The sequence below is a fragment of the Sus scrofa genome, chromosome 13 (assembly GCF_000003025.6).
Source record: "Sus scrofa isolate TJ Tabasco breed Duroc chromosome 13, Sscrofa11.1, whole genome shotgun sequence".
Classification (NCBI taxonomy): domain Eukaryota; kingdom Metazoa; phylum Chordata; class Mammalia; order Artiodactyla; family Suidae; genus Sus; species Sus scrofa.
The window spans coordinates 132,626,743-132,639,954 of record NC_010455.5 but is presented as its reverse complement, the minus strand read 5'-3'; the positions used below and the strand labels follow the sequence as shown (position 1 = coordinate 132,639,954).

Genomic DNA, 13,212 nt, shown 5'->3' with positions numbered 1-13,212 from the left:
ATGTCTATAAAGCCCATGTCCCCATGTCCTAAAGAAGCTTCTCTTAACCATGCTGCCCCCTCAGGCCACTGTCCTCTCTTTCCCTCCGCAGCCAGGCTCCTGAGAACACAAGCTATACTCTCCAGTTTCCCACTCCCCTGCCATTCTGAGTCCCAGACCCATGCTGCTCCACAGGGTCCAGGGGGTCACAGGCTAAGGACACCTCCCTCACCCCCCACCCTCACCATCTCACTGGCTTCAGCCTGCCCCTGTGTGAGTTCTACTCATGGCTCCCTGTCCCCCAATGTCCTGTCTTGATCCACCTTCCCTCATAGGATACTCAATGCTTAGGCAGCCTTGTCTTCTTTGTGTACATGGAAATTTCCAGCTGCTTTGTGTTTGATTCATATGGGACAGTACCATACAACATAACACATACAGTCCTTTTATCCACCTAAAAATTAATTTATCTGATATCGACATTGATAAAAGTTTGACTGAACTTGAGCGGCAGAAGCACAGTCCCTTCCTGTGCTGCTGGATTACAGCTCTGCTGACTTGATAAGCAGCAACAGTCTGTGGACCCAGGAAGTCCCTGGAGTCCTCCCAACAGTCTGAATAAACTCACGACATTCCCACTGGTCTGGGTGGCAGCTATTTTCCTGCAACGGCCTCATCACCACCTCTGAGGGCCTATTCCCATGTACATCTCAGGAGACATGGCTCGCTCCTAACCCCACCTCCTCCTCCTGATGGTCACCTTCACCTGATTGTCCCAAAGGTCCCCAACTCAGCCTAACCCACACACCAAGTGCGCAGCAGACTGAGCCTGCTCCTATTTTTTCCTAATAGTTTCACTGTCATCTTCGAGCCCTCCCCTTCATTGCTCCTCCATCTGAGTCATAAATACTGTTAATGTCACTGAGAAAGAGCGAAAGGACAGCTGCTGAGCCCTAAACTACATACTTTGAATCCATTCATTGACCTGATCCTCACAACCAACCTATCAAGGAGACACTAAATTGCCCCATATCTGGATGAGGTGACTGAGGCACAGAGAGCTTAAGCACTTTGCTCAATGTCACCCAGCTAACAGGAAGACAGGATGGCATTAGGACGCGGGTCAGTGTGAAGACACAGCCCTTGTGTTTAATGCAATGCTGCTGCTGGCTTCCTTTGCTGTATCACTAGAATCAGTGTCTTCTTTCCTAATGCACAGCATGAGTCTAGGTCCTGGCTGCCTCCCTCCTGTGTTATTGGAGAAGCACCCCCAGGTTTCCCTGATGCAATCTTTCCTGATCCAACCCCCTCCACCAGACTCTCCTCCTCTGTCAGGCACTCCCTGTTCCTGGGCTTCCCTTCCTGAGCGAGGAATGCGAGTCCTTCTTTCCCATGCTTCTCACTGGCTCCCCACCATGGACTCTGCCCTCTGGGAGCCTGAACAGCCAGCCACCCTCTGCCATCATGGCCTCTCCTGCCTCCACTGCTTCCTGGCTCCCCTCAGCTCCCCTGCCCCTCAGCCTGAGAGCAGCCTTTGTGGACCTGCTCCTGCTGTGGTTGGATGGAGGTGTGAGACTCACAAATGGGTAAGCAGAGGCCCACGTGGGACAAGGTACAAGCCCAAGCTCACACTTATAGTAAGAGGCTAAGCCCAGGGTAACTCCAGTCGTCTCACTCCCAGACCAAGCAGGCCCCAGATGTAGAGTCTTCTCTATCCATGGCATAGCGTCCCCAGGGCTCATAACTGTCCCCAGTGCATGAAGCCACCACTTGGACTTGGCTGGTGCCCAACCTCAAACTTCTCCTACCAGCTCCTGTCCTGTCGGGTGCTCGGCACACTACCAAGTACACAGTAGGCACTCAATAAATGCTTACAAGGTAAGGGGTGGTTTTAAGATCAGGCAATGCCCACAGACTGCTGATTGGTCCACTCACTTGGCCCTTCCCAGAGGTGGGGGAAGTGAGGGCTGGTCACAGGCTCTGGATGTCCAGTCCCTCAGAACCCTGCTGGGGAGCAAAGGGGCTGGTGGCAGAGGGCTCACCAGCTCTAATCTGACAGTCCCCTTCATCTCAGTGCCACAGCTGGCTCCCCTGGCTTTGGCAGCAACTATTCCATGGAGCCAGGGTGAACAGTATCAAACTTGTATCAAAATGTGCCCTCCATGGCTGGGGCAGTGGGGGTGAGGGGAATGGACTTGTCTCCTAGAAGGTTCCTGCCAGGATGGATGGGTGGAGTAAGAGCCAAAAGCAGCCACCGGCTTAGGAAGGCATCTGGTCTGAAAGCTCAGGGAGGGCACCACCTGGAGGTCAAAAACAGTATTGCCTGAGAAGGGGGGAATGTGTTCTGTTTTACCACGAAAAAGGTGGTCCTGGGGGTGAGGGGGGTGGGCAGGAAGAGAAGGAAAGGGAGAGACCTGAGCAACCACACATCTGACAGATTTGTTCCTTTTTCAGACCTAAAAGCTTCAAATCTTTTTCCAAAAAATGCAGTGTTGGTTAAGTAAGGTCTTGAATGGCTTAACAACCCTCACTGCAATGCATCATATGGAAAAAAGCAGCCGGGAAAGGTTTGTGCCTCAGGGTGGTGCTGGGGTTTGAGCCCAATCGAAGGGCAGGGGGTGAGGTGAGTGCCTCCCCCTGTGGCCCAAGTCTGCTCTGCCTTGCCCAGTTAGGCTAACTGGCCAGACCAACACAGGCACTAGAGGTGGTTCTGCCCCGGTGGCAGAGGACAAGGAGGACCAGGGCCCCGAGCAGCCCTCAGCCCTGGTGCAGCCTGGTTCTGTGCTCAGGTCTATACTGATGATTCCTTTCCTTGGCCATTTTAATCACTACAAACCCGCAGGCGGTAATGGAGTGGCTTTATGGCGCTGACTGCAGCTGTCTTCCGGCCTGAAGTTTATGAAGGCAGCACAGGGAAGGCGGGTGGGAGGGGACAAAGCAGGCTGTACCTTCCAAGCTGGTAATCATCCCAGTGGGACCCAGCCTGCCTTTTCTTAATGGCGCAGGAGCCCTGGCTCTGCCTGTTAATTACTAAACAGATGTTCAGTGAGTTTAGAAACCCACAGGCCTTTCCTCAGAGAGCAGAGGGGCCTGGGAATGGCCTGCTGTGATGGTAGGGGTGGCACTGGGCTGACAAGGTGATGCATTGATGACAGCTTCTCTGATAGCCACACAGCAGAGCACAGGAGCCCCTGGGAGATGACTGATAAATGCTCAGCAGAGTGGGGAGCACAGGCCCTGGTCACCCCACCCTCTTTCCTCCTTCCTACCAGCCACTGAAGTCACCATTCCAGAGACCTACCCCCACCCCATTCTATGGGCGAGCAGAGAACTGAGTGAAGCATGCCCTTTTTGCCTGGGCTGTCAAGAAGCTTAAAGGTAAATGTCTTGGATGAAGCAAGGGGCCTCTGTTGTACAACACAGCCCCTCCCACCAAGGTGCTCCATGAGCCGAACTGAGAGGGTACTTGCGGGGAGCCGAGAAAATGCAGGGACTCAAAACAAGGACCTTGCCTGATGGCAAAAAAAAAAAACAAAAACTGAAGGCAGGTTCCTAACCAAGAAAAGGAGCTCACCTGAACGGTACAAGCCGAAGGTGGGCTTCTGGTCAGGAAAAAAGCTCACCTGAACGGTGCATGCCGAAGGTGGGCCTCTGGTCAGGATAAAAGCCTGCCTGAATGGTACAAGCCGAGGGTAGGCCTCAGGTTACACGGCTCTCACTTTGATGTTGATGGGGAAGAATTGGGGCTTTCCTGGGAAAATAATTTCCATGTTTGCACCAGAGAACATGGATTGTTTCTCAGGTGACCTAGTCTTTCCTGCTGTTTTATTTGTTATTCAGTTTTCCTCAGTCTTTCCTGATTATTTACTTATTATTCTTATTTTCCATTCTTATTTTCCTGTGGTGATTTGTGATTTAACAAAGTTACAACAATAATATAATAAGAATTTCATCCTGAAGGACTTTCCCCTATTTTAATCCAACTTAGTTAAAACATAGTGTTTATCTATTAACTAGTTATACAGTAACTTTAGAGTTAGGATCTTAATGAGGTTCATAAAAGTTAGGCATATATTATCCAAAAAACTAGCTGTGAGTTTTGTCTTTGATTTCAAAAGCTTTTAAGTGATAGCTAGTTTAGTTAAGTTGGTTTATATTTACTTACACTGTCTCCCTGCCATAACGCTTTGAAAATATGCACCAGTCTACAAACAAGGTTTGTGAATGCCAAATTCTTGTGTCTAGGGCCTCTTCAAAGTACTCACTAAGTTCAGTTAAGATAGAGACCTTCAAACAGGATGTATAGCTGCTACACCACGTAATAGTTAACCGATGTACTTTTAACACTGGGATGTAATCTGTAGTGAAAAACTGTCTATATAATCAATCACTGTTGCCAATAAACTTTGAGCAGTCCAGCGCCCTGAAAGATGGGACAAAGAGGCTGTCTCTGTTGCAAAAGCCGACATCCCTCCATCTTCTTCGGGAAAGTGTACACTCCCTGGCCGCTGGAGCTGGCCTCCGGCAACAGGCACTTAAGTTCTTATGTTACAGAATTTTCTGCAAGCATGTGACCTTGTTGACGGCAGACCCCCAAACTTTCTGTTCCCTTAGCTTCTGGGGCACTGTACCCAACCACTCTGACATTATCCTTCCCTCCTCTGGCCTCTAGTTGCTTTTATTCCCCAGGAGTCCCTCCTCTCCTCTCTCCCACAGCGAATCTCACTTCCAACCTTGGACACTGATCTCCAGCCCACACACTCCCCAGGGGGCCATGGGCACTTCAGCAACTCCCATCTCTCGACCTCCAGTGAGGGTACCAGGGGGCCAGGACAGAGACCTCTTGCCTCTCCCTCATCCGTATATGCATCCGTCGCCAAGTCTGGCCAGCCCTGTCTTCTCAATACTCCTTGAATCGGATTCCTCCTCTTTCTCAAAGCCCATTGCCCTTGGGTTACACTCAGGCTCTCCCTTTAAATCCACCCTCCACACTGCACCACAGGCCCCAGAGCGAGCCTTTGCAAGTCTGACCAGGTCGCTCCCCACAGCAAATCCCCTTCAGTGGCTCCCACTGCTCTCAGGAGAGTGGCTACCCTCCTGTGCCTGACCCTAAGGCCCTGGATGCCCTCCCTCCCTCAGCTCATGTGCTGCCAACACATGCACCAGACCCGAGCCCTGACTTGCCCCCAGCACAGCCTGTGTGCTTCCCACCATTGTTCATGCTCTCCAGCCTCCTAGAAGGCCCCTCCAGTGCGCTGCTGATCTGCCCTAATTAACCCATTCCCCTGGGCCACCCCAACACCAGGCCACATCCCTCTGTCCTGTGCTGCTCCCCAAGAAGGGATGTGGAAATAATCTGGGTCAGCTCCCCCATGCACGTGAGATCTTTGGGGTCCAGGGCTGTGTCTTGGCCATCTTTGTGTTCCCATCATCAGCCCGCCACCTGGCCCAGAGCAGGCACTCATGAGCATTGGCTGGAGTAAGCTATGTGGCCTCATTGCAACATGATGTTTAACCCACGTCCTGCTACCAAGCAGGAGGGAGAGCTCAAACGATAGAGGAAGCCATCTCTCGGCAGGATGTTAGCGAATGGAGGGTGGTGTTTGGGGAGAGCCCCCTCAGAAAGGCCCAGGCCCTACCCTCGCTGCCCCTGGGTGCTCCTACCTTTCTCAGGGTCCTGCAAGCTCGAGCGGATGGTCTCCACCACTTTCTCTACTTCTTCACTTTTGCAGACATTGAGCTGGACGGTTCTTAATCGATCACTCTTCAAGCTGTCCAGTTCCTTGACCCCGTCATGCCCTTTGTCCTGGGGAGGAAAGAGGAGCTGCCTTGCCCGCCTCCTTTCCACCCTATCTCTGGAATGAGGACCAGGGCCAAGGCGGGGAGGTGCCCCAAGTCCCAGCCAAAGCCTGGGGCTTACTCTCAGACATGGGTGATGATCTCCGGAGGCCCAAGAGGCCTGCTCCACCAGCAGGTGATTCTAGCCAATCCCTAAGCACTGATGACACATCAAGCACCAAACTAAGTGCCACAGACACAAGCCCCCAAAGCCTCACTGGCAGGATGTTTCTCTGAGCAGAGGTTACAAAACTCAGTGCTTATCCAGGCCAAGCATGGGGGTATCAGACAATGGGGAGGTGGGGCCTCAGGAATGGAGCACAGCCCTTGCCTCTCACCCCTGCCGGCTATTGTCCATGTGGGTAAGTAAGCTTAGGTAGTTCCCGGCACAGTGGAAATGAACCCAACTAGTAACCATGAGGTTGCAGGTTCAATCCCTGGCCTCGCTCGGTGGGTTAAGGATCCGGCATTGCCATGAGCTGTGGTGTAGGTCTCAGACATGACAGATCCCAAGTTGCTGTGGCCCTGGCGTAGGCCGGCAGCTGTAGCTCTGATTGGACCCCTAACCTGGGAACCTCCATATGCCACAGGTACGGCCCTAAAAAGCCAAAAAAAAAAAAAAAAGTAAGCTTAGGGTTGCCAGATGCTTAGATTTTTAAGCTAGTAATTAGGATCTCCTTATATCTTAAGTGTTGACAACTTATGCTTTAAAAAAAAATACTACTACGTGGGCCAAAACACACCCACAGCCACATGTGACCAGCAGGCTGCCAGTTTGTCACCAAGGGCCAGTCACCACCAGGTTGGTCAGAGTCCAACTCTAATTTCAGTTCAGTCACTATTAGGCGCTGGGCACTCAGGTGTCTCCCTTAACAGGTGCTCAGTTTTCCCAGCTACAGTTGAAAAGAAGGGCATCATTACCTGTTGTGACCTGCTCAGGTTTATGCAATGAGGAAATCACTTTTTTAAAAAACCTGTTTATGATAAAACGCTGTGCAAATTCAGGTATTATTAACAGGAGAAAAGTGTCACTCGCTCAGCAAACATTTCTCGGGCCTCTCTCATGTTCCAGCACTGTGCTGGGAACAAAGATGCAAAAATAGATAACTCAGCCTCTGTTCTCAAAGAGTCACATTTTGAGGAAGGGGGCAGATGAGCAAGCAAACAATACAGGGCAACATTGCTGTCTGAGAGCTTGAGGGAGGTGGGAGGCTGCACAGCAGGTGGGGCGGGCAGGGAAGGCCCTCCAAAGGCAGTGCCAGCTGATGACATTAACCAGAGGGGCCCCCAGGGACCGGGGACCAGACACTTCAGAAAGAGGGGCACCAGGGACCTGCTGCAAGCCATTGCAGTGGTGGGACAGGAGGCTGGAGAGGTGGACAGGGGTCTGTTTGGGGGGCAGTGGGGAGCTGCTGGAGGATTTACAGAAAGTAGACATCATGCATTGTTCACTGTGCTTCAGGCAGTGCTAAGCACTGGACAGGCCTTATCTCATTAGTCCTCGCATCCTGAGCGGGCTGTACTGCCGTACTTCCTCTAGTCTGTGATATGTATTTTTTTCACCATAGGGATGAGCTACAATCGATGTAAAAATTAAAACACGGTCGGTCATAATTTAATGGGTAGTGACTTTTCTCCGTGATGCATGGAACAGTGATGCATCTCACAAGAGGACAGGAATAGCAGCCAGAGGATGAAATGCCTACTCTCAGCCAAGGGCTTGCCTAGGGCACATCTGCTACTGAAACAAACATCCCCAACAAGGCCAGCGTGGGCAGCATGAGGATGGTCAGCACACGTCAGCAGGGGAAAGTTCTCTGCAGGTTGGGCTGAGTGTTGTAAGCGGTTTGAACCAGGAGGACCCTAACCCCGGGCCTAGAGAATTTACATCATACAATGTCAGAGGGACGTAGGAAAAAATGGTGAAGGGGTTTGGGTCAAATGGAACCAGTGGTGGTGGAGACAGTCACTCTGGAAATAAGGCTCTGGAGAACAGGATGATGAGGGGGCTGACTTGTCCTACGCAGCTCGGAAAACAGGACCAGGGCCGAGATGTCAGATTTGGAGTTTCTGCTCTGGTGCAACAAGTTAAGGATCCAGGGTTGCCACAGCTGTGGTGTAGTTCAAAGCTGTGCCTCGGAGTCGATCCCTGGCTCTGGGAACCTCCAAGTGGGGCACAGCGCTTGAGGCACTAGCCTGCCATGTTCCCTCTTTGCCTGGCAGTTAAAGCTCCTTTTTCTGTCTCCCCCACCTCTGTTTCTGAGTTTCTATTTGGCATCAGTGCACAGAGGCAGCCGATGTTTCGCCAACAGCAGCCAAGAGCCTTCTCACAGAGGAAACTGGGGGTTAATCTCCCTGCCCACAGCTTCAGGCTCAGCATTCAGGCCCCCGGGAGAACTACCCCATCCCACCCCACTCCCCCGCCACCGCCACTTCTCCTGACAGATCTCCCCAGGAGTCCTCATCCACCTCTAAGCTGTCTGCATGACCTCCTGTCCTGCTCCCAACAGTAGGGACAGTGATGGTCAGTTTGCCTCCACTTGTTCAAAAGAAACCTGTCCCAACCCCCCTCAGCCCACAGCCTGCAGACCCCGGAAGCCCCCCGCTTCCAGATTCACCCATCCTGGGGCCAAGGCTGCACTGCCCAGGCCACCTCGCTTCACTGCCTCCAGGGTTTCTGTCCTTGTTCACGTCTTTCTTGCTGCTCAAGGACAAGCGTTTGGTCCTACTGTGTTGGTACCTACGTAACTGGTTTACTCATAAACTCACTTCTTGGAGTTCCCGTCGTGGCGCAGTGGTTGACGAATCCGACTAGGAACCATGAGCTTGCGGGTCCGGTCCCTGCCCTTGCTCAGTGGGTTAAGGATCTGGCGTTGCCGTGAGCTGTAGTGTAGGTTGCAGACGCGGCTCGGATCCTTCGTTGCTGTGGCTCTGGCGTAGGCTGGTGGCTACAGCTCCGATTCGACCCCTAGCCTGGGAACCTCCATATGCCGCGGGAGCGGCCCAAGAAATAGCAAAAAGACAAAAAAAAAAAAAAAAAAAAAAAAAAAAACAACTCACTTCTTCCACTATCCCTTTAAACTTCATCGTGGCTATTCTTTCCACCCCTAGATGAAATATCAGGCAAGTCTCTTAGCTTCCCCACTCATTCTCAGATAAGAAAACCTCTTTGTTTTGGCATAGAGCCCAGTTCAACCTACTCATCAGATAAGTCACATCTGCAACCTATACCACAGCTCACACTGGATCACATTTTGGCATTTGTGCATGTGTGCCCTTCACCATTAGAGGGAGTAGCTCTGGTATAGCTTTGGAGGGAGCAGTTTAGCAGATTTGAGTAAATTCTAAAATCTGCACACCTTCCCACCTAACACTTGCACATCCAGAATTACTAATGAAAGCCTGCAAAGACAGGTGCAAGACTATTCACTGTGGCTTTGTTTATAATAACAAAAGTAAGAAATAAAGTGCACACATGAATTCTAGTTACTTTGGGGCAAGAGACTGAAATGAAAAGATTTCTCTTTTTACATCATATACTTCTGTATTGTTTGAATCTATTATGAGTTTGTATTACTCTCGTAATTCCCAAGAAGTAAAAGTTAAAAGGACTAACTAACTCTGATCTGGAAATATGTTCAGATCATGGTAATACAAATTACTATTTATATCTGTTTATATTATAGAAATTTTTACACTGAACAGATATTGTTTTACAGACATTAAACCTAGTTTAAAAAATTCCTTCCCAGGGTTCCTAGGGCCTTAAAAATAAAGAAAAATGTCTCATCCACTGAGCAGAGACAGCAATTTATCCTGAATATCCATTCTTCCCTTCCTCTATAGCAGTAAAATACCTGACTTAAAGCAGGGTTCATATTGTCTCAGAGTACAGACTACATTTTCCAGCTTCCCTAGCAGCCAGGTAAGCCATGTGACTAAGTTTTGGCCAATAGAATGAGAGCACAGGTGCTATAAGTGCACCTTCTGGGTCATGCCTTTAAAGACCAATAAGAGAAACACTCACGGTAGGAGAACTACAAACTAAACATATATGGAGGTACATTTCTCACCTATCAAACTAGCAAAAATCAAAAGTTTGAAGCACATTCTGTTGGTGAAATTATGTAGAAACAAGTATTCACCTACATTATTGGTGGGAATGTAAAATTACATGATAGGAAATTGAAATGATGACATATTTCATTAACCCTTTGACTTAAGTGTAATCTCACTCCTAGGAATTTACCCTGAAGACAAACCTCCAACAATACAAAACTATGCATTCACAGGGTTATTCATAGAGGCAACAATTGTAATTGCAAGATATTGGAAAACAACCTAAATGCTCCTACATATATAGGAAACTGGTAGAGCACTATGATGCTGTTTAAAAGAGTGAGGGAGATCTCTGTGAACCCATATGGAGTGGTTTCCAAAATATACTGGTAAGGGTTTTTTTAGGTACAAAAGGGGTACATACAATATATAAACATTTATGTAAGAAGCAGGAAATGAAAGAATGGAATAGAAAAGAGAGGAGGTGGGAGAGTTCCCATTGTGGCTCAGCAGGTTAAGAACCCAACTACCATCCATGAGGATGAGGGACCCATCCCTGGCCTCACTCAGAGGGTTAAGGATCTGGCATGGCCGCAAGTTGTGGTATAAGCTACAGACACAGCTGCATCAGGCATTGCTGTGGTTGTGGGGTAGGCCTGCAGCTGCAGCTCTGATTCCACCCCTGGCATGAACTTCTATATGCCACAGCTGTGGCCATAAAAAGAAAAAGAACAAACAGATAGGAGGTTGGAGAACAGTACTACTTTGAGGTTACTCTTTACATAATTTTGACTTTAGATTGTTGTTAATGTTTTACATTTTCTAAAATTAAATTAAATCAGTAAGAATGAGAGGAACAAAATACAGAGAAATACATAAACCAAACTATTTTCAAATTAATAACAACAATTTAAAAAAGAATTAATCCAAGTAATTTTAAACACAGTGTTTTGCATACCTTTGGTCAACAGATAAAAAATACTTTAATGAACTCTTGAGCTCTACTGCGGTGGCCACAATAAACTTCCTTGCAGGACAACCTGCTGTGGGAGCAGCTGACAGAAGGTCTCTGGCTGCTGTACCTTCAAATCCACTGTAGCATGAATGCCATGGTCACAGTCATGCGTGCCTGGGCTTCTCTCAGCCAATCGCCAAACACGGAAGGACCTTTGCTTGAGGACTCCCCATCATCCCAGCTGAGACTCTCTAACTGGACTGCAGTCTGCACTCCACCTAACTTATCCTCTTCCTTCTAATTTCTTTCCACAGACCTGCATTACAATCTAATGGATTTCTCCACTTTTCCTGCTCCATTCCCCTTTGGCCATTACAAGCATTTCTCAAATCAATCCCTTGCACATCCGATCCTATTCCAGCATCTGCTTTTGCAGGATCCAAGCTGACACAACAACCTAGTAGGTTTGCTGTTTTTAATGGTATGAATATAGCAATTCTGAACCAAATGTGTGTGTATTGTAGGATTAACCAAATTAGTAAATATACCTATATGGTTGAGAATCAAAGTTCCAACTACAGGAAAAGATGAAACAAATATGGAATACAGGAAGCAAGAAGAATGTTGTTATATTGAATTGGAATAGGTCAGTATAACCTCATGAATTTGTGTGTGCGTGTGTGTGTGTGATATTCATAGGAAACATATAGGAGATAGGCAAATATAAATACAGTGTGTGCACATATATGTGTGTGAGATTATATTTATGTCTTCTAACTTTGCCCACTCAGAGAAACAAGAAGCATCAATGCCTCATAGCAATGAGCTCCTCTAATGCCCAGATGTTGGTTTCTAAATTCCATTAAAAGGAACTAGGTAAAATACATGCCTACACAGAGTCATGTACATAATGTTCATAGCAGCAATAGTCATAATGGCCAAAAAAATCCAAACATTTTTATCCAAATATCCATCAATTAGTGAATAAAATTTTTAATATAGCAAATCCATACAATAAAATACTACCCAGCAGTAAAAAGGAATGAACTACTGATACATTCTACAACTGGTGAATCTCAAACATTATGATAAGTGAAAGAAACCTGACACAAAAGACTATCCACTCTATGATTCCATTTATATGACTAGTCCAGAAAAGGCAAATCCAAAGAGACAGAAATCAGAAGCTACCTCAGCCTAGAGGTAGGTGTGGGTAGGCATGCAAATTGTCAAGAAAGAAATTTCTGAAAGTTGGAAATGTTCTGAAAGTGAATTGTGATAATGGTTGCACAACTCTCTAAATTGGGGAAACTGTCCCCTAATTACTTTTGCAGCTTCATTTCCCAGTGCTTCCTTTCATGCACCCTAAGTTCCACTTGACGAGACTCAGAGGAGCCTCATGCTTCCAAGCTTATGCCCAGGTTAAGTCTTCTGTCTGACAGCTTGTTGCTCTGTCTCCACCCCTGACAGCATTATTCACTCTCCACAGCCCAGAACAAATGTCACTCCTCTGTCATGCCAGAGTCAATCCCTTCTTTCTATGCATTCTCATTATTCTTTGCACGACCCTGAGAACACTCTCCACTCTAATTCCTCCAGCTGTGTCTCTGTATGGCTGTCCCATCACCACTGAATAGTGCTCCCTGGGGGAGGGATCAGGTCTTACTCTTCTTCAGCACTTAGCAAAGTGTCCACACATAATTAGCACTTGGCAAATGAATGAATAAATGAATGAATGAATGGAGCTATGAAGAACAAGAGAGATGAAGTGAATGGAAAAGAAATCAGCTGTTTTAAGCAACAGATGAACCAGTTGTTAGGAAAGCAATTTAAAAACAAACACTGGGCAGTTCTGATAGTGAATACTCAGCTTGGAATAAGATTCTGGGAAGATGACAGAGTAGGAAGTACCAGGAATCTGTCTCCCTACCTAGACAGTAAATGCATGGGCAGAATCTGTCAAATGCAACCACTCTGGAACTCTCGAATCTGTTGAAGGCTTCCAGCTTCCAGGGGAATGCTTAGATGGTAAATTGTGGCTATCTGAGCAATTTCACCACTTCTATTCAACACGTTACTAGAAGTTATAGAGCAATTAGGCAAGAAAAAGAAATGAAATACATCCAAATTGTAAAGGAAGAAGTAAAACTATCCGCTTGCAGGTGATGTGATCTTACATGAAGAAAACCCTAAAGATTCCACAAAAATAAAACCGTTAGAACAAAGGAATTAAGCAAAGTAGCAGGATGAAAATCAATACAAAAAATCAGTTGCATTTCTATATGCACAAACAATACAAAATCTGAAAAAGATATTACAAAAATAATTCTGTTGATAACAGCATCAAAAAAGGCTAAAATACTTAGAAATTAACTTAACCA

The 13,212-nt window shown here is 47.5% G+C and overlaps 1 protein-coding gene across 4 annotated transcripts in view; it reads right to left on the bottom strand.

The window, feature by feature from the left end:
* Positions 1-13,212, bottom strand: part of BDH1 (3-hydroxybutyrate dehydrogenase 1) — a 44,900-nt gene that overhangs the window by 7,317 nt on the left and 24,371 nt on the right. For all 4 annotated transcript variants that reach the window (XM_021070089.1, XM_021070091.1, XM_021070088.1 and 1 more), the window contains exon 5: positions 5,644-5,785. In XM_021070089.1, coding sequence (XP_020925748.1) covers positions 5,644-5,785 — 142 coding nt within the window. The remainder of the gene's footprint in view (positions 1-5,643; positions 5,786-13,212) is intronic.